At 38.2% G+C, this 20,062-nt stretch overlaps 1 protein-coding gene across 1 annotated transcript in view; it reads left to right on the forward strand.

The window, feature by feature from the left end:
* LOC127629555 (nucleoredoxin) overlaps positions 1-20,062 on the forward strand; it is an 89,677-nt gene that overhangs the window by 61,890 nt on the left and 7,725 nt on the right. Inside the window, exons 2-7 of the mRNA XM_052106646.1 lie at positions 4,857-4,974; positions 6,914-7,047; positions 9,981-10,081; positions 10,407-10,513; positions 13,389-13,568; positions 13,959-14,083. Coding sequence (XP_051962606.1) covers positions 4,857-4,974; positions 6,914-7,047; positions 9,981-10,081; positions 10,407-10,513; positions 13,389-13,568; positions 13,959-14,083 — 765 coding nt within the window. The remainder of the gene's footprint in view (positions 1-4,856; positions 4,975-6,913; positions 7,048-9,980; positions 10,082-10,406; positions 10,514-13,388; positions 13,569-13,958; positions 14,084-20,062) is intronic.

Raw genomic sequence — 20,062 nt, forward strand, 5'->3', positions numbered from 1 at the left:
ACGTCTTTGAGGCCATTGTTACGGCTGTGAAATTAAATCTCCTGTGTCCCGACTTTCACACAGCATACTGTTGAAAAGCAGAGCTTAGAGCTACTGTATCTAAATGAGTATACAGTCCTCAGGAGAGTCTGTGTAAATGTTGCCATTACACTCCATTAGAGTGTCACCATACAGGACTGCACTACTGTTTAGAACTCCACTTGTGTCACCATATAGAACTATGGTACCATAAAGAACTGCACTATAGAACTGTAAAGTATCATCATTAAGAACTCCTCTAGTCTTACAATTTAGTACTTGGAATTATTCTACAGTAGTAACAATATGGTCCTGTCCTGTATTGTTACATAAAACTGCACTAACATATAGAACTCCATTAGTGTCATCACTCATCATGTATGGAAGCCGTGGAGTACAAATAAAATAATAGAATGGAGAAATAGATGATCAATCTGTTAATTAAAAAAGAAAATGTGAATAGATTAACCATTTTATAAATGGACAAATAAATAAACACATTTAAATTTGTTTAATATTTAAAAATGTAATTCTATTGAACAAAAAAATTATGCTTTAATAAATCATGTATTTAATTAATGTTTAAAATGCAATTAAATGCATTTTACGCAGTCTACTCTACTATCAATAGCCATCCAATGATGGGCCTTTTTACATCTACTTCGAAGTGGCACTCCACGGCTTCTAGGGCTTAATGATTAATCGCAATAGTGTTTTGTTTTTTATCCGCAAGGGCTGCGATTTAATCAAATAAATAGATAGTCTTCACGTGCTGCCCGCTGTGCATGGCTGTTTTGTCTGTTGTGTGTAGTGCTTTCTTAAATACAAAAGGTCATTGTATTACACATTGTTTTAGAGTGCTTCTGTGCTCCATACACACAAACTCTATCTATCTGGTGCCCTGAGTTGACAGATGTGCTCTTGAGTTCAGTTAGGTGTGCTATCATGATCTGAGTGCATTATGTAAAGTGCCCCAGATTTATTAATATCGCACATTTGTGTAATTTCACATACCTCCATGTTTGGCTGCTACAATTTACTATATGCATTTAAAATAATCCCATGAGCGAGGGTTTATGTTGACAGCAAGGTAAATGAGAGCATTTCACTGCATAAAAAGGCTGTTGTCAACTCCACTTCAAACAACAGAAACTTCCATCCCTTCAGTTTTCAAAGTAAAAGCTTCTGCTGAAATTGGTTTGGAAAAAAAGGCTTGAGGGTTTCTCCATATTAAGTTAAGAAATTATTAAAGAAATACATTTCTATAATAATAAATTATAATAGTAATTATGATTTATTATTATACAATAATATATTTCTATAATAATTCCTTAACATTACTGTTATTATTATTATTATTGTTGTAATAATATAATATTCAAGTTGACTGGGTTTAAAAAAAAATATGATAGTGAACTGACCCTTTAACAATTTATTTCGTTTTTTTTATTTTTTTATACAAAGCAGACCCCCATCCCCTCTGTTTCTCTGATTCATTTATTTCTTTATTTTTTATCTTTTTAGAGTAATCAAGTGTGAACACTGCCAAATAGAACTGCACTATTTTATAAAACTCCACTAGTGTCTCCATATAATAGAACTGCACCAGTGTCACCATATGTAACTGTTGCCATATAGAACTGCACTACAATATTGAACTCCACCAGTGTCCCTATATAGAACTGCACAATCGTATAGAACTACATCTGTGTTGTCATATAGAACTTCCGTAGTCACCATATAGAACCAATTTGCCATATAGAACTGCAGTATCATATAGAACTCCACTAGTTCTGTATGTTGAGTTGTTCCTTGATACTAAACAGAAATATGCATCAAACACATTTTTTCCCTTGTATTACTAAAGGATCAGGCCCATCTGTTGATTTCTTGCAGGAACACTGACCTCTAAAAACACATCAGTATTCATCACTGTACATGTCCTTCCTTAATTTCGAAGTTTCATCAGGTTCAGACAGCGAGGGTTTTATCCTCACTAAAGCTGATGGAGAGCCGTTGACACTACTGATCATGGAGCTGTCTTTCATTTCATATTGCCTGTCTCCCTCATCCAGTCACTCATACAGCTGTCTCTCAGCCTGCGGGCTAGTCTTTGTTCCCACAGAGCCTCTCTTACAACTAAATACAGTCTGAAGCCAAACACACAGCTGTCAGATTCACAGGTGTGTGTGTGTAAGGTATGTAGGACTGTTGTTATTTGAGATGGTCCCAATTAGTGCCCTTTCACCTCACTTGTTTGTTTCAAGGCCCGTTAATGCTTCGGGCCGGTTATACGGAGCAGGGCACAGACAGGCCAATGAATGAATGAGTGAGTAACGTTACTATTGACAATGGCAGTGCAGCAGGTTTGTGTCGGAGACATTCTTTGGATGCATTCCTAAAGGAAACAGAATATGCTTTTTGACTGCCCATTCACATCCAAATTCTCCTCAGTGATTTCTTTGGCTATGCATCAAATAATTTGATCAAACTGTATAGGAATGGGGTAATTTACAAAATTTCACTGCTCTTTTCCTTAATTTTTAGTGTTCAGCATCACCCTCTGTGTGTAAGTCTCCCCTAATTTTACCATATAGAACTCCATTTGAGTGTCACTGTATAGAATTGTTCTACTTATGATTTAGAGCACCACTAATTGAACTCCATTAGTGTTACCTTATAGATTTCCTCTGTTTCCATATCAAACTTCGTTAGTGCCACCATGTAGAATTCTTATAGTTTTCATATAGAACTACACAAATGTTACCCAACAGAACTCCCTGTCACCATATAGAATTACTCTAATGTTTCCATATAGAACTCTGTAAGTGTCGCTATATTGAACTCAACTAATGTGACCTAAAAGAACTTCCTTAGATTGTCACCATATTGAATTCTTCTAGTTATCATATAGAACTACACCAGTGTTACACAATAGAACTCAATTTAAGTGTCACCATATGGAATTCCCTTTGTTACCATATAGAACTAATTACAGAATGGAACTCCTTTAGAGTGTTACCATATTGAATTCCTCTAATGTTACCATATGGAACTCCACTAATGTTACCAAATTAAACTGTTAGAGTGTCACTATATAGAATTCCTCTGTTAGCATATAGAACTCTATGTACTCCATATCACACTCTCTATATAAACCATCACTGAGAACTTTATTAAGAACACTATGGTGCTAATAAAGTGCCCAACATGGTCTTCTGCTGTTGTAGGCCATCTACCTCAAGGTTTGAGGTGTTGTGCATTATGAGATGCTATTCTGCTCACTACAGTTATACAGAGGGGTTACCTGAGTTACCGTAGCCTTCATGTCAGTTTGAACCAGTCTGACCATTCTCTGTTGATCTCTCTCATCAACAAGGCATTTCTGCATGTAGAACTGCTGCTCACTGGATGTTTTTTGATTTTGGCACCATTCTGAGTAAACTCTAGAGACTTGTGCGTGAAAATCCCAAGAGATCATCAGTTACAGAAATACTCAAACCAGCCCATTAGGGGAAATTCTACAGAGTATTTTATTGGATATCATTAACTTCTTTGAGTTATGACAGCCAACAACTGCACAAGTTAATTGTGAAATTCATTTTTACTCCAAATAACACTTAAATGGTTGTTGTTCTCCATCTGGATCACTCAATTTGGTTAGTTTTACTTTGCAGCTGGAGTCTAGAAGCAGGATACAGGCAGTTAGAATCATCATGGCGCCGCCCAGTGGTTGCTCAGGAAAACTGTGGATATGTCCATTAACAGAACGGATGTCCATACCCATAACTCGGATGTCCATACCCATTCTCAGAATTACAATACTTGCAGAAGAGCAGTGTTTGCATAAATCATTCATGTTCGTTGAACCTGTGTTTCATGCAGTACGTGTTTCACATCAGTCAGTTGCAGTTATTGTAGTTTACTTTCATAGCCATCTTTCATCCATTAGACTTTCACACGCCCATGTTCTGAATAATTTACCAGCTCCATTATCACTAGTGAAGAATGAAGATGCCGGTGGTGCCCACAGCCGTGACACTACACACAAGCAAACATCTTTGTCAAATGAAGGTTTAATCGCTAGCTTTTTAGCCTGTGTGCCATAGTGTGAGCGAGATTGCAGAAAGAAGCAGTGCTCCCCATTAATTTCCTCAGATGCCAGTGTTTTTAAAGTTGAATCAGCCCTGTAGCTGTTTGATTTTGTCTTTCAGCTAATTCTTCGCCTGCTCTTCTCGGCTGCGGATAGCACTTAATTCAACTCACCACATTTCTAATTCTCTTTATACTTCAGAGCAAGAGGAAGCCGTTTAAACTCCGGGCGCTTGTGTTGTAGCCTATTTTTAAGCCTCATGTGGAATTGAGAAAGTTGAGAAAGTAATGACTGTATCGCTAATACTTAGAAAGGGGATTGCTTTGAAATTAAAGTGTTTTGTGGAGTGAACATCTGAACTGAGAGGAATTGATCTTAGATAATCATGTTCTTTCTCTCTAGCACACTCTCTGAGAGGGAAACCTGGAATCAAGTCATCTGAATTGGTTTTTGGAAATGTTGAAAATGCACCTGGATTTATGTCCCGATTATAAAACGGATGGTTCCAGTCCTTGGATGCTGTTTGGTCAAAATAGCCCTCCAATCTTGCTAAAATCCAAAATATGTTTGCAGGTGGATTGTGAATAAGATGCTAGGTTTTATGCTAAAATACCAAGCTAAAGTGGTGCAACTGTTAAGTGAATTCGTCCCTTAGTCTTTCCTCATTCTTTCGCTCATTTTCATGGTAATGGCCTTGATTCCAAAGTTTCTTACATTTATTTCTGGCTTTTTATTCCCTGTTTAGATGAAACTATGGAACAAATACAAGGTGACCAGTATTCCCTCTCTGGTGTTCATTGATGCAGCCACGGGGAAGGTGGTATGTCGGAATGGCCTGCTGGTGATACGGGATGATCCGACGGGTAAGTACCAGCTTTCAATATCCACCGACCCATTTACATTTTTTCAGTGCTTTCCCCCATTTCACCTTAATATGCAGAGATCACTGGAAGTAAGCCATTTGTTGAATGATTCCCACCAAAAAGTGAAACACTGTGGCCCAACCAAAACATTGCTGTTTGTTTGAAGCATCCCAACAAGCCTGACACAGCAACAATGTCTCAACCAGTTGTGTGATATTGGTGCAGGAGTATCTGGTTTACCAACCAATGGAATGGAAGACGGATAGTGTTCGATGAATCATTGTTTTTGCAATTCCGTTTGGTGGTGCAGAAATTACACATTTAATCTTTAACTTGATTCATCTTTAACATTCTCAGTCAGTCACATTGCACACTTGACTTGGCACCATCTTACATGGCTGTCCTTCACTGCTCTTCTGTATGATAACAATATTAAAGACCTCAATGCATTTGACAGCCCTTAGTCCCTTGAGTGGTATCATCTGCATATTTTTTTATATCTTGCTCTTATAACAGCACCAAGCCTTTCACTTTGCAGTCGAAAGAAAGGCTTGTTGTTATTCGTCTATAATGGCAGTGAGCTGCTATATCTGCTGAAAAAGTAAATTGGTAGGGGAGAATTTGTCTGTGAATTTGTCAACATGACAGATTGCCCCCCTCAGCCTAATGAGCCCCTGCTCCAACAGTAACCAGCTGTAACAGTGAAATATTAACTCAGTGCACAGTGCCAATCTGAAACACTGCAGTGGATGATTGATAAATCTGCTTTCACCATGATGACATAGCCAAGAGCTTTTGTTCGAAAGCATGTGAGGACTGGAATATGTGGTGTGTGTGTGTGTGTGTGTGTACACAGTAGCAAATACAGAAGCAGTGGGTTTTAAAAGGGTGGGAAGGGGGCCTTTTCATAACAAAAGGTCCCTGACTGAATGTGTGGGTGTTTCTGAATCCCAGCGCTTAGCAGCAACCTTTTTAGTGCTTTTTGCCCATTCTTGCTAATGAGGCCTGTAATAAAGAACCACAATCATGTAAAGGGTCTGTTCCAAAACCTATTGAGCTGCCTTGATTTATACTGCCTACATTCACTGAATACATTTTTGCTTCTGTTCGCACTGTTTTAAAATTTTCATCCTGTGTAAACAGACACTAGATGGGCATCTTTGACTGCTGCACCGCATCTTGCTACTTTTTCAGCATCTCGTGCAGCAGCGTCATATTTTTTAGATGGCATGTCAAGTAAAATAACTTAATAACTTTCCATTCTTTAATGATTCTGTATAAACTTCTAACAAATTTGGAGCCAGTTCTGTTGCATAAGATCTAAAAAATGTAGCGGCAAAACCATCTGGCCCCGGAGCCTTGCCTGTAGGTAAGACATTATTTACCTCGTCAAGTTCCTCCCAAAATCAAGAGAATTTTTTTGCTCAGTTGTCAATTTAGGGAGTTCTAATGGTTCCACAAAGTTTCTAATATCTTCATCAGTAGATGAAGATTTGGAACTATAAAGATCAAGATCGAATCCTTTAAAGGCATTATTAATATCAATGGCTGACGTAAAATTTCACCACCAGCACATTACACATGGAGAAATATAACCCACTCATATTAACATTTGACATTAAATAAATAAATAAATAAATTGTGCATCAAAAACAAGATTACGAAGACCACATTTCAACATCGGTGCAACAATCAAACCCGAACCAGAGCAATTTCAGCTCGCATCAAGACCAGATTTGGCATCTGCTCTCATATGCATCTGTCGCTCAATTTGATTTCTAAGTGCCGACTGAATACAGAGAAAAGGCTAATGTGTATTATAAATATTTGAATGACACAGTATGCATGTTTAATTGCTGTAGCTGTGCTGGCAGTGAATGGAGGATTATGTGACCGTTATCAGAGTCATGTCTAAGCTCTGCTCCCACCCGTCCTGCAGGCCTGGAGTTCCCCTGGGGGCCGAAGCCCTTTGCGGAGGTGATGGCCGGGCCCTTGTATAGGAACAACAGACAGACGACAGACAGCAGTGCCCTCGAGGGATCCTATGTAGGGGTTTACTTCTCTGCACACTGGGTAAGTTTTTTTGTGAGTGTGTTTCTTACCCAGACATTCTTGAGGGAGAAAATTACTGAAAAGTAGAACCCAAGGTTAAAGTTTAAGCCAAATCTAATAAAACTGCCTTTTTGGGAATAACCTCAAAAAGTGGTTCACAAATGAATTAATTTTAGTGGTGTTTGCCAAGTCAAGCATTACTATTATTTAAGGTTGGGAACCGAGAATCTGTACTGGAACCGAAACATTTTCATGACGTTCAGTTATGTTAACGGAAATAGAAGACTTTCAAAATCATTCAGTGGCACTTCAATGGTGAAATTTAACCGGCAGTGCCAAACATGTACTGCGACCAGTGTAGTCTGACATCCGAACAAATTACTCTTGAGACTAATTTGAACAGGCAGTGCGAAACCTATTGTGCGGCGTAGCCCAATTCCCAAATGAAAGACTCTTGTTTGTTTGAACCTACATCACAAAACATACAATGCTTCCTACTAAAGCCAAATTACTTTTATCAATGTGATCTTTTTAGTGAAATTAAAGTGGTCATGACATGAGTAATAAGAGTTTTCCTTGATCCTTTGTCATATAAGAGGTCATTGTACTATAAAATCATACTCTTAAGTTTTAGAACTCAAAATGTATTCCTCACTGTTAAAAGAGCATTTGTTGAAATGACTCATTCTCCACTTCCTCCACCTTGTGATGTCACACTATGGTAGAATTTGCATCTGGCCACCTCCCCAAAAACAAATCTACATCTACTTTGCCTTTAATCACTTCCATAGCCCTCCCAGTAGCAACAAGCAGTGATATGGCATGTAGAAAGAGCAGCTCAGTCAAGAGCAGAGAGCCAATCATAATAGTGTGCGTTTACTGTCACGTATTAAAGGAGAAGCAGCACCAAAACCGAGTGTTTCTGACAGAGGGTCAGAATGAGGGTGGAAAATGAACATGTTTTACAAATATATGAATGTTTTTTTGTGCAAAAAACTTTAGTGACGTTATAAGTGAACCTTAAGGAACATTTTAAAATAATAAAAATAAGGCATGCCATGACCCATTTAAAAACATGCCGAACTGCAATTAGTTCTTTTCGTCATGTCGCATGAAATTAACCAAGAATTCAGAAGCTAATTATTGGATGGTTGTTGATGTGAAAATGTGAGTTTTGTTGTAATACGTGGTATTTTATAAAAATAAATGAATTAAATAAACAAGTTAAAGTCTGTGTGAACGCCATGTGCAAAAATAGTTTTGTTCAAAGATTAAATTATATCATCATTTAGTAACAAACTGCTGAGTGCAGTAAATTCCATTTTCTTATTTATAGATACTAAAAAAATCATTAATCGAGGAAATGAAAACCTGAACCGGATTAGTTAAATTCCTTTTATTGCTCATTTAAGTTTAGAAGTTTAAACACATATTTAGTATTTTAACGTTAGTGCGACAGACATGAATGTCACCTCACATCGACTAGCTTGTTGAGGAGAGGTGTGCCATTTATTTTTCAATGCAATCTACAGGACAATAAAACTGCCGAAACAAGCCCTTACATTTGATTTTAATGTGGGACCGGAGTCATGTATAGGGACCAGATTATCATTGAGACTTGAGGGTGGGCTCTTTTGACTTGGGCCAGTAACCACTTTTCTTGAGAAAATCTAAAAAGAAAAAGTCATGTTTAATTGTAAAAGTGTACATTTTGGGATGGGGTTTTCATTAGGTTTTGTGTATTTACCGTAGATGTGATTAGAGAAGCTTGTGTTTAATGTGTGTGTGTAGGGACCGGCCAATTGCTGCAGTTCTCTTCCGAATGGCATCAGCAGCAATCCAGTGGCACTATTGTTACTTTGGGGTTTCCCACCATATGAAAGCTTTTCCACAGACATCCTGTTATTTCCCACCCATAAAAGTAATTTCATCATCCCATATACTCTGGCCAGTACATGACTCACTCATTCATATTCAAAGTGGAGCCGTTTTAGACTGGCAGCGTTCAAATTTATTTCATACCGTCTCTTTAGCAAATCCGGGGCAATGCGTGTGCCAGCCCACAATCGTGGTTCCACGGTGGGGCAGGAGCTTCTTTCCAGTCCCCACCTTTTCCAAACCCAGACAAATTGTAAAGATGAGCCACAAAACCAGGCTTTAAATTTCAGTTTTATTATTCCAGCACCGCATTCCTCACTCCTAACCAGCGTAAAGTGAACCTCCATTAAAGTTACATTAGAGTGAGTGTGCCAGGAGGACGCATTGTTGCCGTTGCTTGGTTTACTCAAGGAAACGGGAATAGTCTGTAGCTTTGTAGATTGCATTGTGACTCTGTACATAGAAAGAGCTTCCTTTTTTCTTTGCAGATACACAGAAACAGATGGTACTGAAGGGAAGAGAAGGGTATTCCATTGTTTTGTTTTTCCTGATAACAGCTGAATATCAATATGGTGGCTGAAATCGCAATCTGCTTGGTTCCCTGCTACGTAATTTCCAAGAGTCATGGTTCACAGGTTTTTATCAGTCCACCAAGATACAAATGTCCTGTTCCATGGTGCTACAATAAGCTCTATTGGGGAAGAAATTGTCACTGGATTTGTCAAAGTTCTTCAAGGTTCATGCCATTTATTCTCTGAAAGATTTTCAAGATTTTTGTTTGAGATCTTAATAGCAAGCAAATGAGATATCTGTGAGCACACATGTAGGGTACATTGGGGCTAAAAGCCCCAAATTCTGTCATAATTAACTCACTCTCGTGTTGTTCCAAACCTGTTTGTGTTTTCTTATGAAGATCACAGAAGGAGATGTTTTAATGAATATTACATTCTTTTCAATTGTGTGTGTGTGTGTGTGTGTGTGTGTGTGTGTGTGTGTGTGTGTGTGTGTGTGTGTGTGTGTGTGTGTGTGTGTGTGTGTGTGTGTGTGTGTGTGTGTGTGTGTGTTTTCTCTCTTAGTGTCCTCCATGTCGGAGTTTAACCCGTGTCTTGGTGGAATCATACTGGAAAGTGAAAGAATCAGGGCAGAAATTCGAGATTGTGTTTGTCAGTGCTGATAGGTAAGACGCATACACCAATTACAAGGGGTCCCAAAGTCTGAGACTACTAATGAAAATAATTCTGTTTAAACATTTTTGCAAAACTCGATGGTTCATTTTACCCAGCATGATTTGAGAATGTTCCATAGAGTATCTTGTGTGCTTCAGTGGAAAAAAATCTGACCTTTTGTACAAAGGAGTTAACATGTTCATAAATTTGTCACAAATGTGCTATCATTTGTTTAGTTACCTAGAAACACTGCAGGATCTTAAATAGCTCTTATCAATTTTTTTTATTTACATTTTGCAAAAATCCTAATACTTTTTTCCATGTCATGTGATGTAGGTCAGAGGAGTCGTTTACACAGTACTTCAGTGAGATGCCGTGGTTGGCGGTTCCGTATACAGATGAGGCCAGACGGTCACGACTCAACAGACTCTATGGAATCCAAGGTACGTCTGTTGAGTCAGGTTTGGCTCAGGTGGAAGTGTCTTTGTTTGATATAACAGCGTGAGGTTTGATGTCACGTTGGCTGTCGATCGGTATATCTGAGACTGCCAGGAACTGAAACTGAGCTGTAGAACTTCAGGAATGTGGGCGGCTAATCAAGTTTACTTTACTGTTGATATTCCCCACCTCTCCCTTTTTCTTTCTGTCTCTGGGTCTTGCTTTCTCTTTGTGCAAGTCGCAGTTATGATAACATAGCTTTTAATCACTGTAAAAAATAGACTTTATAGGAAGGTCATTATAATGAGAAATCACGTTTTCCTTGATCCAGAAAAAAAATATATATATTATTTGTACTTTGTAACATACTTTGACTTTCAGAAGACAAAACTACCTCCCCAGCACCAAATCAAACAATTTATTGAAACGATGCTGCAAACACTCGTTAGTCCAAACTTTCTGCAGTCAAACAGATACATTATACATTAAAGGTATTGATAAACAATTAATACAAATTCCGTACAATGAAAGTGGATGGGGACCAGCGACAACCTTGGTCACTGTTGACTTTCAGTGTGTGGAAAAGAGCAGCTTGGACATTTTGCTAAATATTTCTCCATTTGTGCTTTCATGCAAGAAAGTGAAGGCCCCGGTTTACTTCATAAGAAATCGAAGAACAAACAGGTGTGACGTCATCAAGAAACAAAATCTGTGCAAAACAAAGTTGTTTTGAGTTTGTTTTGGTGATTTGTAATAGGTAGTTAGCGGAAACTTTCCCGAAAACCTCTTACCGGCTGCTAAAAATCTTCTTACTGCCATTGGTCCATGTCATCGGACATGGTGTGACCTGGAACACCACCTACTCTGAGGCTCACAGCTACTCTGAGATTACTCAACATGAACATGAGTTATTAGCGAGCTGGCGCAAACTTACATATATCTGTACGAATGTTCGCATAGACATTTTCCAAGAACATGTCATGTGATTTGGCCCTGCGATGGACTGGCGACCTGTCCAGGGTGTCCCCCGCCTTTCGCCCAATGTTAGCTGGGATAGGCTCCAGCCCCCCGCGACCCTGTACACAGGATAAGCGGTTGACGATGGATGGATGGATGGATGGATGTCATGTGATTTTGTTTTTTGTTAAAATGTTTACAAAAGGAGTCAAATCTACTTAAATACTCAAATAGAAAGTGTCCATTTATGGTTCACTCATGTGCCGTCTGCAGCTGAATACCATTCACAAATCTACCCAAAATGAGATGCAGTATGCCTCTTATTATCATTCTTTTGACTATAATTCGCCCATTAACACTCTTTTAGACACCCATCTTTGCAGTAGTATCAGTGTCATCATAAATTACAGTAACAAAGTGTAACTGGTACATATTATGGCCACGTGTGGTGTGTTAGCACATTAGCGCCTTGAATGCAGAATGTAAAGAAGCCAAATGAAACATTAACTATTGCATATATACTACTATAAATCATTATTGACTGATAAAAACAGCATCTTTTACTGACCATGTAAATTCTACACACAGAATGAGGCATGGAGTCATTGATAACACATCTTAATGTCACATTAGTTAACGTTTTGCATGTAGTCTTGTGCGTGCGTCCTTGTACATAAATCTACTTCAAAACGCATCCCCCAGAGGCATGCGTGGCTGGCGTCTGAATGTTCACAAACAGTATACCTTCTGTTTCAAACTTCTTTTTAGCTCTGAGTGAAGAACATATAATAACTTTGCTCTAGAGTATACCAGGGTCTTATGTCACATAGGTTTGGAATAACATGAGGTTGTGTAAATGATGACAGAATTAAATTTTTCGTTGAACTATTCTGTGTTTTGTCTATAACTTGGTCTGCCAGTCATGAGTTAGAGCAAGAAAGATTAAACACAACAGCAAAGTCCAGCAAAGCACTGTTAATTATTTCACATGGGAAGAGGGCATTAACATAGTCTTAAAGGCAAAGCAGAAAAAACAGCCCGTTTAATACTAAGGGTCAGAGAAAGGATGGTAAATGTCATGAGCAACCAAATCAATACGTTCTTTGGCTCAAAAAACTTGACTAAGATTATATGTAGACAATTGGAGAAAAAATGGACCCACTTTATATTTTAAGTGTCTTTAACTACTGTGCACTTAAGCATTTGATACAGTGTACTTATTATGAACATAGGTGTTGTTCATTTGTACTTGCATTTAAAAAGACCTGTAGTTACACTTTTAACTTTACCCCTAATCCTATACCTAACCCTAACCCAACTCTTACCCTAAACCTAAACCTAATCTTAACCCTAAACCTACCCATACGTCAACCTCAGTCAATCTTGTGAGAATGTTGAAAAACATGTAGTTAAACAATAAGTACATTGTATTGTGTGTATTTTAATGTTAGTTTATTGTAGTTAAAGGCAAATTGTATAAGTGGGACTGAAAAAATGCAATGTAAGTAACCCCTTTAAAATCAAAACTCTCTTTCTCTGTCTCATCTCTATGGTGAGTTAGATGCATTGAAAGGGGGGGAAAACGGCTCTTGGTCTGTCCGGCCTGGAATGTGCGGAATCCATCTTGGATGAGTTGATACTTACTAAGCCCCACTTACCATCCTCACACACTACTGTACCTATAACAAATCGCAAGCCATAATAAAGAGTAATGAAAAGTAATGGGTTTTGGGATCATAGAAAATCAAGGCCATTGATGTGGAATGAGATTTGGACCAATGAGATTTCATAGTGAACTGATATATGAAGCCATTGCGGCTTGTCAGGAAGAGATTTGATTTATCATTCGGTGCTTACTTGTTAGGACACTGTGTAAAACAACATTATTACACAGTATTTTTTGTGTAACTGTCTCCTCTCCAGGAATTCCCACACTAATTCTGCTGGACACAGAGGGTCACATGATCACGCGGCAGGGGCGAGTGGAGATTCTCAATGACCCAGAGTGTCAGCTGTTCCCGTGGCACCCGCGACCCGTGCTGGAGCTCAGCGAATCAAACGCAGTACAGCTGCATGAAGGGCCCTGTCTGGTGCTGTTCGTAGGTGAGCTCTATTTGTGTGGCATAAAATGATCATGCTCTCCTCACTCTCCGTATATGAGGCTGTATGGAGACCAAGTTTAAGATGTTGTTGTGTTTTAAAATCAGAGTAGAGGGGGCATTAAAAAGCCATCAACTCTTCACCTCTAACTGCTGTTTTGCTCATCCAGCCACCTCTCCAATGGGTACCGACTCTGATTTCTTACCCTCACACTGTGATTCCATCTAGTCTGAGTGTATTCGATATTTTAAAGCTGACTATCAAGGAAATCTAGTAGTGTATGCTCCTCCACAACTCAAATCTGAAGTCATAGGGTGACCAGCCAATGAAAACATAGCATGCACTCTCTTCCTCATCCTCTCTTCATCCCTCCCTTTTTCCTCACTCTTTCAGATGCAGAAGAAGAAGGCGAGCTGGAGCCAGCAAAGGAGCTCATCCAGCCAATTGCAGAGAAGATCATGGCCAAATACAAGGCCAAAGAGGAGGAGACACCACTGCTCTTTTTTGTTGCTGGAGAGGTACGTCTGTTATTTTCTGTGTAATTTAAATTTTAAGGGTTTTATTGAGTGAAATTTTGTAACTGTGAAACTCCTTTATACGTCAAACCCTTTTCTTTTATGCTGGCCACAACTATCTGAGTGTTTGCGTGCTTTTACACTCAAGTTTGATGTGCCATCTGTTTCTGTATATTTGTGTAAAACAATCCTTTGGGAGCCCGGTCTGCAATCATCAACATGTACATGCAGTAAATAAGAGACGCTGCAGTTGAATGGTAAGCACATGGAGTGCAGGCTTTAACCCCAGTGAATGCCAAAACAGCTGTGCCCTTCTTTCTTTTTCTCTCTTTTTTACATGTCCCTGATCACCTCTCCATCTTTCAAGTCCGCATGCCAAGAGGGAGGAAAGACAACATTTTCATAACTCTTATCTTCTGTTTTTTCTGTTTGAACTTTGCGGAAGTCTTGGAGAAAGTGCGACGGTAGCAGTAGTTAAAAGATGATTAGCCTCATTTTAGCTCTCTTGCCACTGTTGATTCTTTCTATGTGTGTGGCATGGCCAAAAATGGCAGATCATCAGGATGGGATTTGGCTGTGCCATTGCTATGCCATGGTTTGAGTTTCAGGCATTTCCAGCTCGTTTTGTTTAGCTGGGTCTCTCCATTACACAGTTGCCTAGTCTAACTTTAAAACAACCAAGTAGGCAACAGCAAAGCTTTACTGTTTTTTTTTTTTTTTTAGTTAATCATAATTTATATACATTTTAGTAGGGCTGCCAATCAATTAAAATGGTAATCAAATGAATGACATGATGTGTCATATAATGAATCAAATTAAAGTAATAGTTAAACCAAAAAGAAGAATTTTCTCATCATTTACTCACGCTCATGCCATCCCAGATGTGCATGACTTTCTTTTTTTCTGCTGAACACAAACAAATATTTTTAGAATTATGTCTCAGCTCTGTAGGTCCATTCAAAGCACGTGAATGGTGGCCAGAACTTTGAAGGTCCAAAAACCACATAAATGCAGCATAAAAGTAATCCATAAAACTCCAGTGGTTTAATCCATGTCTTCAGAAGCGATATAATAAATGTGGGTGAGAAACAGATCAATATTTGAGTGCTTTTTTACTATAAATTCTTCTCCCTTCCCAATAGGTGGTGATATGCATGAAGAATGTGAAAGTGTCAATTGATAGAGAAAAAGGACTTAAATATTGATCTGTTTCTCACTCACATCTATCACATCACTTCTGAAGACATGAATTAAACTACTGGAGTTTTGTGGATTATTTTTATGCTGCCTTTTTGATTTTTGAACCTTCAATGTTCTGGTCACCATTCACTTGCATTATATGGACCTACAGAGCTGAAATGTTCTTCTAAAAATCATCATTTGTGTTTGAAGAAGAAAGTAAGTCAGACACATCTGGCATAGCATGAGGGTGAGTAAATCATGAGAGAATTTTTATTTTTGGGTGAAATACCCATTTAATCGCATATAATCAATATTTAGGATAAAGGCCCCCAAGTTAAGTATATACTAATTAAAATAATTATAAATATTATTTATAATAAATATTATCATTCACATCATTACATCATATACAATACAGTATGTTGTAGCAGCAGACAAGTTAAGCATTTCTACAATACAAAAAGTGGCTTAAAAGTCACAATATTGTTTTATATTGTAGTTATATCATTGAACATAACCCTGTTATTGCAGTATTTCCGTCTGAGCTATTTTTAAATGTTGGTCTATGCACTCATTTGTCAGAGGGGTACTTTTGTCTCCAAGTGTCTCACTTTGTTTGCATCGCGTTTCACTGTTTTACAGCATTTCTAGTCATAAATGCTGTGTTTTTGGACGCTGTGGCAAGTTAAATGTAGTTTGAGATGTTGAAAAACGCGTCTCGAGCACAAAAAGCGTGTCTGTGGAAGGCTGAGCTGCCTGTTGCTTTGTTGGTTGGATGAGGCGTGTTAAACAGAATTTTAATTAAATATTTTGGGTTCAATAAAATTTAAGCTCAGTTTAAAGTATTTGTGGCATAATGTTGACCACAAAAAAAAAGGTTTTGGCTCGTCCCTTCTTCAAAAAAAGCAACAATCTGGCTTCCAGTAAGGCACTTACAAGGAAGTCGATGAGGCCAATCCGTAAACATTAAATACTCACTGTTTCAAAAGTATTGCCATAAAATGTAAATGATTTGTTTCAAACCATGATTTTAGTGTGATCTTTTCTGTGTGAAGTTATAGCCAACTTTGTTGCCATGATAACGTAACACCGAAAAGTCTAAAATGACTGTAAAAATTTAAATTTAAACAAATTTACAGCTCAAATAATACATGAGTTTTAACAAGAATTAATGTAAGTTCTTTTATAAAATTATATGCTTCACATTTCTGCATATAAACCCTCCAAAAATTGGCCCCATTCACTTCTATAAGTGCCTCACTGTAACCCAGATTTTTATTTATTTAAAAAAAAGGAGAAACTGGTTGTAATTAATACATTTTTGTGGTAATCAACATTGTACCTCAAATGCTGTCGAATGAGCTTATCTTGCATTAAACCCTGAATATTCCTTTAAGTCATCATAGGCACACTCATGACATATTCATAAGGTGCCAAATAGACTACAACAAATCACATTATTTCCATAGGGATTTAAATATGTTCTTAAAGAGTTCTGAATCATGAATTAAACTAACCATCTTCGAGGTGAATCTAACATGCAATAAAGTATTTAAAAATCGGATCATCAGTCATTTAGATGCTGCCTTTTTAGGCAGTAGACAGCAAGGCAGCTCACTGCTACTTAGAGCTACTATTTCTCTTGTAACATAGTCCAGATATTAAGTGCAAACCAGTATCAAGGATTAACTTAATGTTTACAGGCTCTGACAGACAAGCCTCTCGTTCATCAGGAAAGGAGGAAGCAGGAACCGGATTAACAATAAAAAATTACTGAATTCAACATAAGCAAGGTCATCATTTACTGAACTGAAACATTACAAAAGCGCACACACAAAACACTGCTGCATGCATCTATCTCTCTCGCTCTCTCTCTGGCTCTCTCTCTCTCTCTCTGGCTCCTCCTTTTATCTCTCTCCTGCTGATTGGGCAACTCTGTGCCAGGCATGAATCCTCTCGGCCCGGCCACGCCCTCCTCCTTGTCACACAGGCTTGTACTGTCAAATCAAGCAGATAGTGTGGAGCTGAGATTACTTTGGCAGTCGAAGAACATGAGAGGGGGAACGCAATATATTCTGCAGTCTGTTTTGGGCCAGACCAGCTGTAGTGTGTCATAGTTCTTAAGTGTGTGTGTGTAGGGGCCAAAAACAGCCCATTTATCCTGAACCCATAACACTTCTTGCTTCATCGCACCATTATTTTAGAGAAACTGTTGAATTCCTTGAAAAGCAAACTAAATCAAGCATGTTGAGCTAGAGGCCCCATTTACCTCCTTTGTAAGTTCCTCACTGTAACCATGATTTTATGCTTGAGGGTTGAATCAAAATTACGTTCTGTGTTAATCAACATTATTCTACAAATGCTACTGATTTGAACTTTTACTGAACCAGCTATACATTCCTTAAAAGGGACCGTTCACCCAAATAAAGACAATTGTCATCATTTACTAAACCTCATGTTGTTCCAAATCGACATGACTTGTTTACTCCTGGTATTAAGATGCATTACGTGTGATCCGATCACAAGTGGTGAGTGTTAAATACAGGTCTAAACCGCATGTGACCACATTGCATTCGAGGTGTGTATGCTATCCGTCCTGAATGCGTCCCGGACAGCAGCGAAGCACCACCCTTCTCCTGTCAATCAACCGCTGCGCTAAAACAAGAAAACAAAAACTTTGCTGGTTACGGGTGGCTTTAAAAGGAAAAAAGAAAAAGCACAAGGACGAGAACTTCACAGATCTTCTTCAGTGTGTCTGATATCAACATGCAGTGACACTGATGACAAGCACACACATCAGAAGCTCAGGTTAACACGGGTACTCCATTAAAACAACAGATCATTTTGCTCTAAATGTTGCGTTTGAGCTTAGATTAAATTTCAACCGCATTTGGGAGAAACAGCGCACCGGTTTTGTAGTGCTTTCTCTGTATTTTATGACTTATTTGCATTTTATTATCATACAGTAACATTGACATAGTTATTGATGATAACATGATTGTCATCATGAAATTAGAGACCCTCCCCTTTTTTCCAAACACAAGTGCTCATAGGAGACGCATTTAAACGACCAGGTGTAAACCGCGATGTGGCTCGCCTGATCATGTGTGGACGGATCTTAACACCAGGTGTAAATGGGGCCATGGCTTTTTTTTTTTTTTTTTTTTGTGTATCCCAAGAGGAGATAATAGGTAAAATTACATCCTTCGGTACTATTCACTTTAATTGTATGTAAAAAGATGCAATGATAATGAATGGTAACTGATGATGTCAGTCCTTAATTTTATGCCTAAAATCTCCTTTTGTGTTCTTCAGAAGAAACAAACAACATGAGGTTAACATACTGTCAGAATTTTAGGGTGAATTATCCCTTTGTTTTTTTGTTAATTTCTTTGTCTTCATAAACTGTTGGAAGGAATATAAATTATTTCTTGTGGTAATCGTCAGCTTGCCACAGATGCTGTCGACAGAAGTTGTATTTTAAGTTGTATTTAACACTGAATATTGCTTTAATCAGCGATGCAATACCTGATAAAAACCTTGCAATGAGAGACACATTCTTGTACTGTTGGCTTTTACTTATTTGTTTTCTGAGTGATTATTTGAACCTAATGTCCCAGAGTCTAGTGCAGCACAAAGCAAGAGTTCACAGCTCTCTCATGTAACCAATCAGCCTAGGCCCTGTGTAGCGATCTGGCCAATCAGAGAATCTTATCTTTGCTTGCATGCACAGATGGCTAATGCTTCTGGAATGCTACTGCCTCACAATAGGCAGAATAAACTTCACATTGTAGGGCCGGTGCAATTTGGTAAACATACCGGCCCTTATCACGCTAGCAGCTGCAGGCAGATACAGGCTGAACCTTTGTCTCCATACGGTTCTCTCTCTCTGTGTGTGTGTGTGTGTGTGTGTGTGTGTGTGTGTGTGTGTGTGTGTGTGTGTGTGTGTGTGTGTGTGAGTGTGTTGCTTGCTCAGGTTTTGCCTACATCGCAAGGACCAAATTGTCCACACAAGGATATTAAAACATGAAATAAACTACATTGTGGAGCCAGGCTAACAGTCCCCATGAGGAAAACTGCTTAATAAACTAAATATGCAAATTTTAGGTTTTGGGGTAGGGGAGAGAAAATATAAATAGCTTGGTGAAAAGATGGTTTAAGAAGGTTTAGCAAATATGTGACTCACTTCACTTGAATCACTTTGACCTAGAAATGTGTTTTGATTTTATGCACTAAAGTACAATGCAGTTTCAATGGATTATATCAGGCAACATTTAAAGGATTATATCTCTGTGACGGTTTGAAATACATTTTTATAATATGAATGCATAATGAACTAACAATGAACACTTATATAATTTATATTTTTATTGTTAATGTATGTATGTTTTTCAGTGTTAAAATACTTTTCCCATATCCCAGCTTAATATGCAGAGACAGTAAGTCATTCATTGATTAATTTTCTTGAAAACTGTAAACACTGTCTGTGGCACTATAAGAATTCAAGGTTTGAGTGACCTGTCCATACCGATACAATGACTCGACCAATGGCTTGAATTGAGGGCAGGACTATCTGTTTGTTTGATCAATAACAGACAGAAAGCTGTTTTGAATTTTAAAGGGGTCATAAAATACATAAAAAAATATATTGTTATCTTCCCTGTGGTACACTGATTATGTTATTAAAGTTGTTTGTTTTTTCTTTACATCAAAACAGTACATTTAGTGTTATATTATTATTTTCCACCCTGCCTCTGGCGCTCTGACTGAAACACTCAGTTTTGGCCTCAGCGTCTCCTT

The sequence above is a fragment of the Xyrauchen texanus genome, chromosome 36 (genome assembly GCF_025860055.1).
Source record: "Xyrauchen texanus isolate HMW12.3.18 chromosome 36, RBS_HiC_50CHRs, whole genome shotgun sequence".
Lineage (NCBI taxonomy): Eukaryota > Metazoa > Chordata > Actinopteri > Cypriniformes > Catostomidae > Xyrauchen > Xyrauchen texanus.